Source organism: Apteryx mantelli, chromosome 15, assembly GCF_036417845.1.
Source record: "Apteryx mantelli isolate bAptMan1 chromosome 15, bAptMan1.hap1, whole genome shotgun sequence".
Lineage (NCBI taxonomy): Eukaryota > Metazoa > Chordata > Aves > Apterygiformes > Apterygidae > Apteryx > Apteryx mantelli.
In genome coordinates this window covers 18,730,019-18,747,526 of record NC_089992.1, presented here as the reverse complement: position 1 = coordinate 18,747,526, position 17,508 = coordinate 18,730,019, and the positions used below count along the sequence as shown (strand labels likewise).

At 37.4% G+C, this 17,508-nt stretch overlaps 1 protein-coding gene across 1 annotated transcript in view; it reads right to left on the bottom strand.

Annotated features, from left to right (window-relative positions):
• Nucleotides 1-17,508, bottom strand: part of ENTREP2 (endosomal transmembrane epsin interactor 2) — a 200,366-nt gene that overhangs the window by 117,663 nt on the left and 65,195 nt on the right. Inside the window, exon 2 of the mRNA XM_067305308.1 lies at nucleotides 2,863-2,919. Within this exon, the coding sequence (XP_067161409.1) occupies nucleotides 2,863-2,919 (57 nt within the window). The remainder of the gene's footprint in view (nucleotides 1-2,862; nucleotides 2,920-17,508) is intronic.

Here is a 17,508-nt window from a genome sequence, read left to right as displayed (position 1 = left end):
TGTTTTATTAACAACAAAGACCAAAATCAAGTCATTTCTGGTTTTGCTCGTAATATGGGAGTACTCTACATACATACTGTAACATGAAAAAGGAACAGATTTGAGAGGCTGGAACTGCCTTTGATAAAATAGAAATATGCTATTGTTTCTATTAATACTTTCATTCACTTCTGCTTTTGGCAGTGCCCTGACATCACAGGCCTTTAATATGGCATTTTAAAAAGTTTTATTTCCTACTAAAGCCATTTTTACTCTGCATATCATAACTTTGTTGACTTCAAATAAAATAGACTAATTTAATAACTAGTTTTTCCAAACTATTTTACTAATAAAATACAATTGTACTAAATTTCTCTATATCCTTAGTATTTTATAAATTTCATTCTTCTTGAAGTAATGAGGAATCTCTTTATATGGCCTCACGGTGTTGTCCAAGAGAGTAGTTACGATGTGCCTCTCTTCTACCCATTATTTTCACTCCAAAAGAAGGCGAAAAATATTCAAAAGAGGTTTGAACCTTGCATCTAGTATGTGTTTTCTTAGATAATGGTTATCCTCTTGACTTTAATGAGACCTTAAAGTAGATTTTTAATGAATTTCTGAATAAACTATGAATATAAACACTTCTATATTTATTATATTAACCTTTCGCAGCTGATCATATACTCTGTCATTATACTGTGTCTGACCTATATTCACAAGTACTGTCAAAGTAAACACTTCTATATATAAACCTTAACAATAAATGATATTTTGATGGGAACACGAATCATGCTGCTATAGCACAGGAATTTGAAAAAGAAGAATAAAGTAGAAAAGAACAAAATGTCTAGCAGCAACCCATTTCAGGAAATATTTCTCTCAAAAGACCTAATGAAAAACAATATAACATAGAGACATACACAGAGATAATGGTTCTAAGTTAATTCTTAACTCTGAAGACTGCATATGTGTCTGAGTGGAACTGCCAATTGACGACTAAACAAAAACACTGATAAAATATTAGGAGGTCCTTATTCTCCTTTATTTGCAGTCCTAGACTGTACTGTAATCAAAGAGGAAGGCAAGTGATAATGGAATCAGTGTTCAAATAGATGGTATGAAAGGTGGGTGGGGGAGCCATTTAATGTTTCTTTCTGTTGAATGAAAATCCATTTTAGGAAACCAAAATTACATCCAAATCATACTGACAACTTTTCTATTTATAAATGCATACTGCAAGTTTAAAAGGTATTCCTTAATTACATACATTAAGTGATAAAATGAAGATTTCAATCACATTCTACATCTACTCAGCTAAGTAGGGTAATATTCCCACTAAAGCGTGGCTTATATACAGAAATGGTTGTTAAAGTGAAATCTAAAAAGATTGACCCAAAATATACAAAACAATTGTTAATCCTTAGTATTAAACTGAGATTTGAGATAGAAAGTCTTTTACAGAAAAAAACTGTAGATGTCAAGTTATAAAACAAAATCAGAAGCCCGCAAATTCAGTCCTGCATCTGCATAGTTTGTCACCCAAGTGCACACTCAAGTACATTCGTGCATTCAACTTCATGTATTAATCACGGCTATGGCACACCAACTCTGCATGCACAATGAGAAATATTGTTTTGATATATTTCAGTTCAAAGAATATTTTGTATGCCTAACTATATAATGAGAGAGCAGCAAATCAATGTTTATATTTATTCAATAAAGGTAACAGTCTCTTAATGAGTTAAATAAGTTAATTTAAATGAGTTAACACTTATCTACATCAAATTATTCAGTTCATTTCAATCAATGTTTGATTATGAAGCCTTATAAGCATGTGAAATACCTGAAGTGGCAATCAATTACAGGTCTATTAATTGCAGTATTAATTTGTCACCAAAGCATGTGCTATTCCTGTTACAAATAAGCCAAAACTTTACCACATCTTATTTGTTCCAACTGTTCCAATTCCTGTAACGTATATATTAAAAATATGTAAAATGCCACAATATACAATGTAGGTCTAATTATCACTAATACACTTTGGATTTCTAGCACTGTTTTGTATTCTAAATCAAGTATGCCCAAGATATTGCTTTACTTGCTCTTAGCAAATAAAATCATTTTCCTAAATTAATCTCCACATCCCATTAAGGGAGAAGCTTTATGTATCACTCTTTCCTCTGAGAGAATACCTGTACTTGAGGAGAAATCTACTTGACAAATTGAAGCATGATAAATTAATCTGCTCAGGGTACTGTCCACTTCAGATTAAGGAAAGACTACTGAATGCTTTTCTAACATAACAGCACTCAGGTCTCTCTGAATTATTTCCTAAATCATACACACAAAAATAATGTCATTCAATACAGGTTAGATATATCCTATTCAAGCTGAATGCAGAAAATAACATATGAAATCAATTATGTCTTTATCTGTACAACAAGATGACATATACATCTTCAGTAATAAATGTGATCTACCAATTAAGTGGAAATGCATTTCCAAAAATAGGAATATTTTACAGCCTATTCTTTGTTTATAATATTTTGGTTGTGCATTGTAATATTATAATATTACACTAGCACATACACACACTGCAGATGTATGTAACTCCGTGCAGTTTACTACAGTTAGGAAGTCATTGCCAACCAATAATATAATGGAAAGCTACAATCTATAGCAAACCTTTGGAAGTCTTACTGAAAAGTCATTTTGTAACATTGTAAAGTGGCAAGACCTAAGCCTAAAACCAGAAACTCAATAGACACAGGTCCATATAAAGATAAAAGGACTAGGAGTCACTTGCAGAGAATCCTTTGGTCACTACAGGTGATGGATTTAAAATCTGTTTAACGTAATTAAAGCAACACTGCCACTCACCACAAGTGAAAGGGGCCTCTTCCATGAAACAACACCAATCAATCCTGACAACAGCACCTGTAATAAAGAGACCAGAGTCACCAAAGAGACATGGGTTTTATACGAGCATCCTTTAAAAATAATAGAAAGACAAAAATGTTAAGATGAAGGACAATACCCAGTCATGCTGTGGGTTTCCAGAGTGTGGGAAAAAAACAGCTAGAAGATATGCTGTTTTCATTTAATTCTCAATATGAATTAAACACAGAAGTACTGTTGATGTGTTTTTAAAGCAAATTTCAAACCAGTTGTCAGACCTAACTAGTTCTGATCAGTTCAGAATAGGTCTTCAAACACATTCTCCCCAAGTCCCAAATGTTATCAGTGCTAATGGAGAAAACCCTTTCAGGGTAGATTTTCTTGTGGTCTCTTAGCAACAGCAAAAATTAGCTCTGAGAAACACACAAATGGGGGAATCAAGACAGGACAATCACCAATTTCATTGGCACAGAATCATTCCTCAGGAACAGTGCAGCAATTTACTCACAAACAGCACCTGAATTAACATTGTTTACCTGACGCTGCTACAAAAATATTATGCAATTTCTCACAAAGACTTTTGTTTCGATGGAAGAACTATGCCCTAGAAAATGCTGTCTGAAACATTCAAGTGACTGATAGTTCTTAGGCAGCAGCATAACAAGCTGAAGGACTGGATATTTGACCCTTATTTCTAATATCAGTAAAGAAGCCCCCACCCCTCCCTGTAGCACTCAATCTGGTTCAGGAGGGTATTTATAATTTAAAATCAAACTGAAATATACCTATGATGCAAATATTTACAAACTTTATCCTGGCAAAACTAAATCAGCAAAAGATTTTTTTCCATATAAGAACTATAGTATTTGACCTTTTTTTTTGGGGGGGGGAGGGCGAAATATATGTATGTATGTATGTATGTATGTATGTATGTAAAACTTATCTAATATACAGATACACCAGCCCCAAAATTTTGAGTTTCAAGCTTCTACTGAAAAACTCCTGTAACAAGTGACAGCAGTTTCTTAGATTTTCAAAACTTGCTTGTTTCATTTTAGCATTCTTTTAGTTTCTAAGTAAAAACATGTCCTTCCACTCCAAGTCAAAAGCAAGCTGAAATCAGACCTTGATATGTCCAAACCAATTTTAGGTACTTAAATACAATATGTAAGCTAGAGATAAGACATCTTAAGCTTTACATATAGTTAAATGAAGAGACTGGGATGTGGTGGGTGCTATCAACCTTGAGGTAAGAAGAAAAGAGGGGGAAAAGACTTTCAGTAGAACATTTAATCAAAAAATTAATAAATCAGAATACAAATAAAATGCAGAGAAGACACTGCATGACAAATATATTTATTACATGATTCTGCAGTGTCATTTTTTTCACATCAATTTGTGTGAAGAACTTTTCGACTAACAGTAACTTTTACACTTAGCTAGCCTCACATATTTGTTATGAAATGTTCCTGCAATTGCTTAGAACATGCTCTAACATTGCTCTTCTATTGCTTCCTACAGACCTTTGAAATGGATGGGACGGAAGCCTGGAAGCTAATGAATGCCCTTTCCCATAAAATTATATTCAAGTTTGGTTGAAATACACGAGTTAGAAAGTCACCATTCCCATTCTGTGTCATGCCTTACTAGCAATCTTTTGGGCATAACAACAGCAGAGCACGATAATTTACAATACACCTATATCTAGCCATTGCAGAAGCAATGTACACTGTGCTGGGAACCAGGCTGGAAACAGTCCATCTAATGCTACAACAGTTGTAGTCTGGAGGAGGGTCAGAAATTTCTCTTCAACTAATCTCCTACACCACAACATACAAAACAACATGACTGCCCCTCACACTGAATAGCGCAGAATAATTTAATGGGATAATATAGGCAGAAAATTTCATAATGTACGCAAAAAGACAACTATAGTGTTATAGGGACAATCAAAAACTGACACGTACTAACTCCAGTAATATAATTTGATGAAGCATTGTGACCAGTCAAAAAACACCTACCTGGGCAGGTGGCTCAGAGGGGACCTCCAGGGGCAATGTGCCGGTGCAGGGAGTGACTGACCACAGCTGAATTTATCTCAACACAAAGGGAACCAAATGGAGGCCTTTCTTTTATATAAATGGCTACATCAGCTGAGCGGATCAGCTGGTTGTGTAAATGTTTTTCTGCTGAGTTAATCCAAAGAATGTGAATGTCTCCCTGAGTTAGCCAGACTGGTGTGTGTGTGTGTGGGGGGGGGGGGGGGCTGTATACATACCTCAGCCCTGCACAGATTACAAAAACTGAACAACTAACAGAAAGAACTTTGAAGAGAGAAACGGGCTTGAACTGGTTTCAACACATGTATTTTTTCCCAGAGACTGGGGTGACCCAGTGTTATGATGGTGAGCAGATTATAGAGACCGGTAATGGGAATCACATTTGTATTTTGACTCGACTGCATATTGCAATTGCTATATTCTACTAAGTGTAACTTAAACTTGCACTGTGTGTGATTTCAGTATATTGTGTGTGATCTCAATATATTGCTGCATTACTCTGCTAAAACAAAATCCCATGTAACGCCAAATACTTTCAGATAAGTAAATCTGATAAACACTGCACCCTCCACATGTGGAATATCTACAAGAACTGGTCAGAGGCACTGGACTCTGACAAGCATTTACAATGCGTTTGTGTAATTCAGGCACTGCTTAGTGTTTGGCAGCAGACACACCTGAAGCAATGAGGGGTCTGCACAGAAGGTGAACCTCAGGGGGAAAACTAGGGCTGTGAAGGCATGAGCAGGGCAGAGAGGAAGGTAAGTATGTGTAAGGCAGTCATCTGGAGCAAGCACAGATGCAGGATGCTTGGTGTTGATATGGAAAAACAGGAGCTGTCGATATCACAGAATCACAGAATCGCTGAGGTTGGAAGGGACCTCTGGAGATCATCTAGTCCAACCCCCCTGCTCAAGCAGGGTCACCTAGAGCACGTTGCACAGGATCGCATCCAGGCACATTTTGAATATCTCCAGAGAAGGAGACTCCACCACCTCTCTGGGCAACCTGTTCCAGTGCTCTGTCACCCTCACAGTGAAGAAGTTTTTCCTCATCTTCAGACGGAACTTCCTGTGTTTCAGTTTGTGCCCGTTGCCTCGCGTCCTGTCACTGGGCACCACTGAAAAGAGTCTGGCTCCATCCTCTCGACACCCTCCCTTCAGATACTTGTACACGTCGATAAGATCTCCTCTCAGCCTTCTCTTCTCCAGGCTAAACAGGCCCAGCTCTCTCAGTCTTTCCTCATAAGAGAGACGCTCCAGTCCCCTAATCATCTTTGTAGCCCTTCGCTGCACTTGCTCCAGTAGTGCCACATCCCTCTTGTACTGGGGAGCCCAGAACTGGACGCAGTACTCCGGATGCGGCCTCACCAGGGCTGAGTAGAGGGGGAGAATCACCTCCCTCCACCTGCTGGCAACACTCTTCCTGATGCACCCCAGCATACCATTGGCCTTCTTGGCCACAAGGGCACATTGCTGCCTCATGCTTAACTTGGTGTCCACCAGCACTCCCAGGTCCTTCTCCACAGAGCTGCTCTCCAGCAGGTCAACCCCCAACCTGTACTGGTGCAGGGGGTTATTCCTCCCCAGGTGCAGGACCCTGCGCTTCCCTTTGTTGAACTTCATGAGGTTCCTCTCCGCCCATCTCTCCAGCCTGTCCAGGTCCCTCTGAATGGCAGCACAGCCCTCTGGGGTATCGGCCACTCCTCCCAGTTTTGTATCGTCGGCAAACTTGCTGAGGGTGCACTCTGTCCCTTCATCCAGGTCATTGATGAAGAAGTTGAACAAGACTGGACCCAGGACTGACCCCTGGGGGACACCGCTAGCTACAGGCCTCCAGCCAGACTTTGTGCCACTGATCACAACCCTCTGAGCTCTGCCATTCAGCCAGTTCTCAATCCACCTCACTGTCCACTCATCCAGCCCACACTTCCTGAGCTTGTCTATGAGGATGTTATGGGAGACAGTGTCGAATATGTGGAGAAGCTGGTGGGTGGAGTGCCAATTTTAAGGTTCCACTACATCCAGTCTTGGGATATTCATGCTACCAAGCAATATATTTCACAACTTTACATCCCCAACTGCTGCAGTTGCTGGAAACATCATTCAGGAAGACAGCATATTAGAAAAGCATCTTTTGATATCTTCTTTAGCAGTTATGCCATTTAAAAATTTCAGATGAAGTTTCATGGTAAAACCTCAGTGTTAATATTTAAGCCAAGTACAAATGCAACAGAGGGGAAGCCATGAAAGCACACTCAAAAGTGAACTAAATCAGGATGTGGATACCAAAGGACAATGGAGATAATCTCTACACACAAATGGGCATGGTCTGTATCCTACAGCATTTTCTATAGCATGAAAGTCTCATACCAGCTACATATTTCTGGATGTTGGCCAAGGCTGAGAAATGCAGAGAATTCCTTTTCCACAGTTAATTAAATTTGCTCACACAGCTGGGATAGCCTATTATTGAGGTATGATAACTGTCTCTAGGCTGACAATTCTGTAACGTGGAACTGCACTTGAGAAGGTAAAATGACAGGGTTAGCTAGTTTGACTTCAGGCTAGACTGCAACATGCTCTGAATTAAATAAATGGACTGGCTGAAATTGGGAGGTTATTAGAAAAAATAAAACCTTTAGGAAAAATAAGAAATTGCCCTCCAAAACAAAGTATGTATTGATATGTAAAACACTACTCATAAACCAGGATTTCTCAGTCACCAAGCCAAGCGTTCAGAGTCTAGGTGTTCTAGTGAACTACCTATGAGTAGCAAATCCTTACTTTTATTTACTGTATAAACTCCCTTCTGCAAGTTAAACCACTCCTCCTCCCTGACATATTTGTGACACTGTCCATCCCTGAAGAATCAAGAAGGGAGCTGATCCTTTGTTCAGCTGAACTGCAATTGTTTGATCTTAACAGAGGCCTTGCAAGATGAAAGATGTACATGTGTTGTTTTATTTTGTTTTTTTCCAAAGACAGAGAGAGACAGACAGACAGACAGACAGCCTGTCTGTTTCTTAGTTTCCTGGCACTTACCCTACTACTGGCTCTCCATGCAAAAGGTTAAGAATTGTCTGGCTGGCTGACAAACTCTGTGTGCACTGATGATACCCACTAAAACTCTGTGCTTCAGCTTCGTCTTTAATATTGTCTTTATAGCATTCACGACACAAAGCTGTAATGCAGTTTTCCAAAGCCCATTATTTCCAGATTTCACTGTAGTTACCAAAGAGATTATTTGGCCTTGAGATGTAGTAACCTCCCATGGCAAGAGCCTTCAACACTGTAAGCCACAGTAAACACAACTACCTAACTAGGAAAAAAGCATGTAGAGAACATCATGTGCCAAAATTTGGTAGAATACACCAAGTAACACTATTAAGAACACAGAAGTCCAAAGATGATTTTTCTTGGTCTTGCAGAAGACCAAAAATTAAAACCAAAAAATCTTAACATTTTGTTTGCTTTTATATTTTTCTTTATATAAATACAATGCCAATTTTGGTCAAGGTCAATGAAAACACACTTTTATATACAAAAGTATGAATTATGTAAAAAGAAGTATGTAACTTGTGGGCCCAAGAGACCATAAAATGATTGCTCAGAATATCCAATACTTAAATCAATGGAAACAGTATGCGAAAGACTCATTAGGTTTCACCAAATTAAAGATCATGAAGCATGGTCACAAAAAAAGTGAGGGTTTTTTGGGGGGTTTGGTTTGGTTTGGTTTTTTGCTTTTTTCTTTTACATAAGTAATTAAAATATCAGCATTTCCAAACCACTATAGGTGAACCACTATAGGTAACATATATGTCTCAATGTTTTTCAAAAATCATTACATCAAATGTATGTTTGGTAGAGGATTTTTCTTTCAAGATAAAAAAAAGAAGGGAGCTGGAGCTTGATTAATTTAACAGCTTCTCTATTATACTTTGGCAATGTGGTTTGACTTCAGAGTCTATATAAATGTGGTATAACATTTATCTAAAATCTTGGACCTAACTTCTGTCTGCAGAATTGCAATGAAAGTGTCCCATCACATTCAAGATATTCAAAATAAATCAAAGCTACTAATTTGGTGTTCGATAAACTCAGATTTGCCAGCTTCCTTAAGCAGAATTCCTACAGCTGTATGTTCCTGCCAACTGCAACAACGGTGGTGATTCACAGAGAAAAAAGTAAACAGAATACATCAGTGCTGACTTTTGTTGCATAAGAAATGCAATAACATTAGGTATGAATGCCCTTCAACATGCATATGAAATCTCCATCATCATTAATGCGAGCTGTGCTCATGCACGGAGAAGACTCATTTACCTTGATATATAAACACTAAGGCAAGATGAAAACAGAAGAGAAAATTACTTTCCAGTACAGGGACTGCAAACAAAGGATTTTTTTTAAAAGCTCTTGACAGTGACTTTTTTTAGAATTCTCAACCCTCTGCATTCAGTCAAGTGTCTAGAAATTCACATAGCTCTGATTTAGAATATGGGACAGATCAGATGATGCAGTCTCTTGATATATCTTAAACCATCTGCTTTCTAATTCTCCATCTTCAAACAACCATTCTACATAACGCATTCTCTAGTACCCTTCCTTTAAACTTTTCTGAACTATAAAAAAAAAAATACATTTTCATACGAACACTACTTCAATTAAAACCACACTAAATGTACTGAAATGCTATCAAAGTATCCTAATGTATAGAATTGGAAAACTAGTGATGTTCCACTATAAAATTAATTTGTTTAGTAAATAAATTATCTCTTTTCTTCTCCCAGTACAACTTGAGATCTTGCAATGCTGTTCTAGTCTTACATAGAGGTTAGGAATTACAAGAAGCCTCAAAATTTAATTGTCTATTCTCATTCCTAGTTTCTTATTCAGGCTGATACGCTCTATGTCAAGCCTTCTGCTTCTTTTCTGCAAATTTCAGAAACCCCCACTTTTTCAGCTTTTAAACACGAGACTACTACTCCAGCTGATGTATTCAATTACCATTAAAGTAAGCATACAGGTTGTTTACATTAATTGCAGCAAACTCCTTTTTCTTAGTCTTCTTCTAAGGTACTAAGCATAGCAAATAATCCAAATAGTGGTTATTCTTAGCTCACCCGTAATCTGAATAAACAGAATCAATGGCATAGCATACTGTATACATCTGCTTTTCCTTCCAGTCAAAACATGACAGTGTGCATATATTGAAATAAATTATTTTTAGAAAAAAGGAGAAAAATAAAAAAGCATAATTTACAGGGCTTAACTGTCCTATTAAGTGTATTGAGTATTCCTGCAGGAGGGAAGAAGCCTATTCCCAAATGTATAAATGAGCTCTAGTAACAATTTCAAAATAAAATGGACACTCTTGTATCCTTAAATCACCTGCAGTATCTTAACAGGTTAGGTATTCATAGGTTAGGCAAGTAAATAAATGGTGCCTGTGTAACTGATAGAGCAACATCAATTGCTTCATTTTGCAGTGTAACAGATGCCCTCATACCACTAACAAATGCATCCAGAGTGGTTCAAAGTGATCTAGAAAAAGACAAGGTAGCAATATAGCAGAGTAACTGAAGGCACAACTATATAAGCTGGGCTTAACAGAGTTTTGAAAGACACAAGGGTCCCATTGAGAGACAGAGAAAGTAAAACAGCTGAGAAGTCTAGCGAAACTCCACCTGTGTCCAGACAAGCAGAAAGAAAGGAGCAAGGAGTCTTTAAAAACTCTTTTCCTTCTTTGGACTGGAAGATATGGTAGTGACTGAGCTGAGGTGCTCAGATAACCCAACCCATCATGAAAGGCAAATATATATGCCAGCTACAGATATATCTCTGCCGTTCTGCCACTGCCTCTACACTGAGGAAATTTAAGGCTCACTTACATAGATGAAAGAGTACAGGACAGTGCATTCCTGAAACTCTTAATTACTGGTATAACTCTTTGAGAAAGAGTTTCTCCTTTGACAGTAAAGTCTTGAGTGAAAACCCGACACATACAGGTGCTCAGTGAGCAGTTCTTGGCATCTCAGAAGGTGAGTACACCTATCTACCACATTCAGCTTACAACCTCTAAACACTAACCATGCAGTCAGAATTAATGGAGCAGACAACACTCATGCTGTTGCCTGACTATGAATTAACAGATTTTGAGACTTGAGACTACAATCAACAAAAAAACTGAAGAGATGGCAGTAATTTTTGGAACCAGGGTATGCAACAGCTATGCAGTACTGCAGGGATCAAGTAGCATGATGAACACCATGTGTTACCAGAGGTTTATGGAGTGTGATCTGTTTCAGATAAGGTCAATTCCCCTGTGATTTCACCTGTTCCTAAAGGTAAGCTATATGGCACCACTTGCTGTGTATTAAAATGCAAAGAAAGCAAGAGAAGATGCATAGTTCTTATTACTCAGGTTTTTCAGCATTTTTACTTGGTTGTTAGAGAGACAGTCACAAAACAAAAGGTCTAAGGATTACTATTGATCATCCATCATTCTTCAGATTCTTGGAGACCTGATACAAATCTTTCATCCTATACTTTTGAGATGAGGAAATATCTTAACTCATGGCCACATTCCCTGAGGCGTTCTTAGAAGCATGTTGAATTTAGAGTAATGGTGATTAGCTCAAAAAATGATACTTATCAAAGGGCCTGGAAGTCTATGCTACACTGACCCAAGAATATAAAACACAGGTAATCAAAGATAATGCAAATTCATGATGTGGTAAGAGGTAGATGAAATAGGGATTTGTACAACAAAAGCCTAAATAGTTTATGTAGCAACATGACTGTCTCAGAATTTGTTTCATTTCCTGTTATTGCTGGTGAAAAGCATTTCAAAAAACATCTGTGATTAGGTTTAAATGGGTCCCAGCTATTGAACGGTGGCACAAAATAAACACAGGGGGACAGAAGAATGTCATTAATGACATTCAAACATTCACCAAATTTATATCAGAAACCACAGTCGAATGCTATCAGTAGCTAATTTCACTGTTTCTAAAATCTGAGGGCACAGGAACAAGTCACAAGAGCAACCATGTGAATTCACCACCACAGAACTATGAATTGGAAGCACCTTACCATTCACAGAGCAATCCTGAGGATGAGGCCTCAGCACTGGTATGATAGGGAACCAACTGATACACCACTTGTTCCCTCCAACACCAAGCACCAATACCTGGCCCGCTTTTTTTTTTTTTCTTTAATCTTAATGAGAACTCATGAGGATAACCAAATCTGGGAGTTAAAAAGTGCTTCACTAGTCAAAAAAAGATCCAGGGTAAACACAAAACCTTTCCCCAAGAAGATCAGGCTGCTTTGGGGAATATGATTGGGACCTGTCAATCTGTTGACAGCTTTACAAAAGCAAGTGGTGAGTGCATTGAGAAACTGCTAACACAGAGAGGGAGACAATGTTACCTATCACGTGTGGTATCGGAAATATTCAGGGAAACAATGCATACTCTTCAGAAATCTGTTTTTGGCCAAAATCTGGAAGCCTGGATAACTTGGGATAGACAGCCTTACAAAGGCAGAAAACACCTTATTGGCCAGAGAAAAATGTATACATTTAAATCAGAGAGTTCCAGTTTCCTTATGTGACCAACCAATAAACCCCTACAAAAGAAGAAAACTTACACTTGTACTTTGTGTGATTTCAGTATATTGCTATATCACTCTGCTAAATCAAAATCCTATGTAACGTTAAGTATTTTCAAATAAGTAAACAAAACACCCTCAGCATGTGGAATATCTAGAAGAACCTAGTCAGAGACTGTTGGACTCTGACACCTTAAAACCATAGCAGGAAAAGGACTCAGAGGCAGGCTTCCGTTACAGAGGCTGGGGAACAGAGCAGATGCTCATACAGATTACTATAGCAGACCTTTTTAAAAGAAGAGGGTACTAGGTAGTAATGGCCTGGACCAGATTTTGAACTGGGAAGAGCTATCACAAAAAAAGGCAGGAATTAGGGAAGAAGGAAAATGATGGTCTAGCGTATGTGTCATACTCTGTAATTTCCAGATTAATGAAGCTAATAAAATTGTAGCCTAATTAAACTACAACCCTACCACCTTATATTGTCCTATTAAGTCAGGAAAAATGTGAGAGCCCAGATAACAGAAGGAAAAGACACTGCCAATATGCCAGTAATTTCCTTTCAAATCAAACACAGAGGCTATCCACTATTTGGGACCAACAAATTATGCATTTCACTCTGGCAAGAGTAATTTGTACTTTATTGATTTTAGTAAATCTGATGGATTTTTACAATATATTAAAATCAATAAAGTTTATTAAAATCAGTACCACAAAAACAAACCTAGTCAGTTGGTTATTTAACCCTTTGGGTGACATGGTGAAAGAGTCTGACTAGGTTACCATTGCTAATAACAACTCCTGTTAAAAAGAATCAGTAAGGAAACTCCTATTAAGAAATTAGGATTGTAATTACTATCTTCAGCACCAGCCAGAATCCAAGCCTAGATCTCCATATCCTGAGTAAAAAACAAGCAGATATCAGAAATATTCCTCAAATGGCAATAGGAGCTTCTAGCATAAATGATACATATATTTTAAGATTAAAAATTAAACAGTACCTTATTTATTTGAGGTTTTCATTACTGAATCCATATTTAAAACTGGAAAGTTACATTCATAAGAGCATACTGCTCACAAACTGATTATGTATTCGTGGCAAAATGTCTAAAGATACATTTACAGTCATACAACTGAGCTATTAATCCCAAACTCATTTACAGCATTCTGGCCAAAATCCAGTATTTGCTCACGTGTTAGCATGTGCTGACAGTCAGGCACACCATCTCAGGTGAGAAGGCATCTCCATCCCAGAGAAGAAACAACTTTGTCTGCCACCTCTCGGTTGGGAGGTTACCAATTATAAGGATTCTTCTGCCCCACAAATTTCCGAATTACAGTTATTTCATATATACAGCTTAAGAGCCTCCACATTAGCATACTGGCCTATTTTACCACAGTGACCCACTGAAATGCTACTCTCCTTTAGGAAGTGTTTCATACAAGTTTTACAAAAGCACTGTATATCAGAAAAAAAATTAAAAATTCCTATTCCACCTTAATAATATTGCAGGAGTTTAAAACTGAAATCATTGTCAATAATCTAGTTTTCACTGTTAATGCTCCTGGTTTGGGAAATACTGAAAGAAGTGCCCAGGGAAAATATATTAATCAGAGCCTAGCCAATTCTACCTCCACATTTTGCACCAGATTACAGTATTGCAATGAGTTTCCTGTAAATGCTGGAAAGGATTCAGAATAAAAACTGGAATACAAGGAAATGAAACTTTTCAAAGTTGTTTTCAAGCACTACTACATGGGCAGGAAGAGGGCAACAACAGACTATCAAATAGGCAACCTTCTCATTAGAAACACATGTGACTGAAGATATGCAAGAGTTATCGATGATACCTGTGAGGACAAGATTGAAAGATACTATCTTTTGGGTAAAATTCCAGTTTTTGGGAAGCACTGAGATTTTGACATCTAATCTTACTTTAAATCAGGGTGAAGACTTCTCTAGATGTCCTGTGAACTCTGATTTCTGAAGAAATTTTAGACTTCCAATACATTATTTCAGAATCATGTCATTATTTTCATATCTATACGTTATATACAACATTGTGATATTTCAAAATACCTAACAGTCCACAGAGGTGAAAGTGAGTGCCTACAAGATAGTCATGACCTCCTTTGTATAAAACATCTTCTCCTGGTACAGAGAAGGATGGCAAACAATCAACCATAACAGATCAATTTACAACAAACAGCAAAGAGCACCGTGAGTAATGAGAAGTATTAGGATTCTCAACTGGACTGTTCCCAACTAAATCAGCACCTTAATTAAATCTATGGGCCTCACAGAATAAATTGGGCCCTTGAAGCACAAGCTATGCTTTTAGTATCTTTGGGGACCACAACAAGGAGGTTTGTCCCTGGACTAGGTGGTGTCAACTGGCTTCTGCATTGGATAGCACTGGACTTGGGTTTCCCTTGAGCTCCATATGTTTCCCCTTGTGACCCAGCAACTTAATATTTTTAGCATGATTTTTCTCAGTTCAAAGTGCTCATAAAAGGAGGCCTTATAAACAAACAAAATGGTGTTTTTAAAACATGAAGACAAAGTTGGGTGTGGCATTGTACTGGCCATCTATAAAAAGTCTGGGGCAATCTGCTTGTATTTCTAATAATGTAAATATTTGCACATCATTTTCTGAACACATTTAATCAATGTATTAAAAGGCTAGAAACCTATTTTGAGAAATGTGATATGAAAAACTAACATGATTACATACAAGCTCTTTGGTAATATTAAATGAAGATAAATTTCATTTAGACATATACGTCCATGATTCCCAATAAAGATAACTAGACCTATGATCAGGTAAGTATCACCAAAATTTATATGGATAGAAGAGTTAAATTTATAAAGTTTACAGATATGTATGTATCTGCTTTCAAAAATGTATGTTGTGCATGTATCTTTCTAGATAATCTACAAACCAAATAGCCTGTCTATGTATCTATTCCAGGACCTACCAATACATTATACTTAAGCTAAAATAAACAATACCATCATATTCTCAAACTTTGATAAAAAAAAAAAAATAAAAGCTTTCTTTTTATCAATCCAAGATAAACAAGCTGGATGTTAATCACTAGGATTTCTTTAAAACTGTTAATGTTGCTGTTGAGTAGACAATCATTAAAGGTGTTACTAGTATGGATGATAACCATCTTCATATAATTACCTTTCTCTCTACATCTACCATGACCAAAATGGTTAATTTAACCCAGATCTGTTTTCTAACCCACTGAACCCACAGCTGCCTGAATACCTGTGATAGTGCAACAGAAGAGAATGCCCTTGGGTAGAAACAAGAATTGACACTAGGTAAGAGCAAGGCTGCCTCGTTTGGTGCCAATGTTTATTTACATTGTTTTAAATTGCTTTTGTAATTACAGTGTTTACATTTCACCATTTCTCAGAGAACACAAGCTTATTTTTGTCATTAAAATAAACTGATACAATTATGTATCCGAAAGACACTGATCTCACTAAGCTTCTACATGCTTACTAGAATCATACTGTATATATTTTTTAATGAACGCACAAATTTCAAGAGAAAAAAATACAGGAATAAAGCAGTATTATAGACTTATTCTGAATTTAAGACTATATTTATCACATAGTCAACCTCCCTAAATCCTAAAGTTCTCAGTTCTAAATGTTTTATCACATGCAGTGCACAGCTCCTTCCTCTTAAGCGATGACATCTTGACACTTTACATTGTGCATAAATGTTCCCATGCTTTTAAAAGTTCTTGCTAAGTACAAGATTTGCAATGGCAGCCACACTGAGTTCAAAGACAATCAAAGAGAAAAACTTTCAGTTGACAATTTTATGTAGTAGTATCTATCAGGGAGGCCTTTAGAAAAAAAGAGAGGGAAATGAATTTCTGAACAAAAACTGTCAGACCAGTGCTTGGGGCTTTAGCCAGTCAGGTCTTGAAAACCTCCAAGGGCAGACACTGTACAACCTCTATGATCAACCTGTACCCCATGTCTGATTGTCCTCACCAGGACATTTTTTTTCTCTATATGCAGCCTAAACCTCTCTTATTTCAATTTATGCCCATTGTCTCTTGTCTTTCCATGCACCGCTGTGAAAAGCCTGGTATTACAGAGAATATTAAGTTGGCACAACTACCTTTAAAAAAGCCTTCAATTTTCATCTCAATCTGGATGAAAAAACTAGGCTGCAAAACTATTCTTGCCCTGCTTTATTCAGAAAGGTTTCTGACATTTTGTAACTAAATTTGTCAAGCTGAATACTAATACTATGCAGAATACTAAGATAAAAAGTAACAAAATAGGTGTCAAAGAAAGGAATACTTCTAAAATGAGGAAAAACATATACAGCTCTCAATCACCTTTAGTTGTTGTTAATAACAGGAGTCGAGATGTAGTTAAGAAACCATAAATCACTACTCTTCACAATTTCAGGACTTACAGGTTTCTGGAACTCAGATTTCATTTGTCTTTTGCATGTTATGGAGAGATCAAATATCAGTTAGTCAAGTTGTGAATGCAAAGGAAAAGCTCTTGAAGGCAATTCAAAGCGCTACTCCAGTGAACACACGAATGATAAGAAAGCAAAACAGCCTTATTGCAGCTGATATGGAGAAAGTTTTAGTGGTCTGGATAGAAGATCAAACCAGCCACAGCAGTCCCTTAAGCCAAAGCCTCATCCAGAGCAAGGCCCTAACTCCCTTCAATTCTGTGAAGGCTGAGAGAGGTGAAGAAGCTGCAGAAGAAGAGGTTGAAGCTGGCAGAGGTTGGTTCGTGAGGCTTAGGAAAGAAGCCATCTCCATAACATAAAAGTGCAAAGCGAAGCAGCAAGTGCTGATGCAGAAGCTGCAGCAAGTTATCCAGAAGATCTAGCAAAGAGAATTGAGGAAGGTGGCTACACTAAACGACAGATTTTCAGTGTAGACGAAACAGCCTT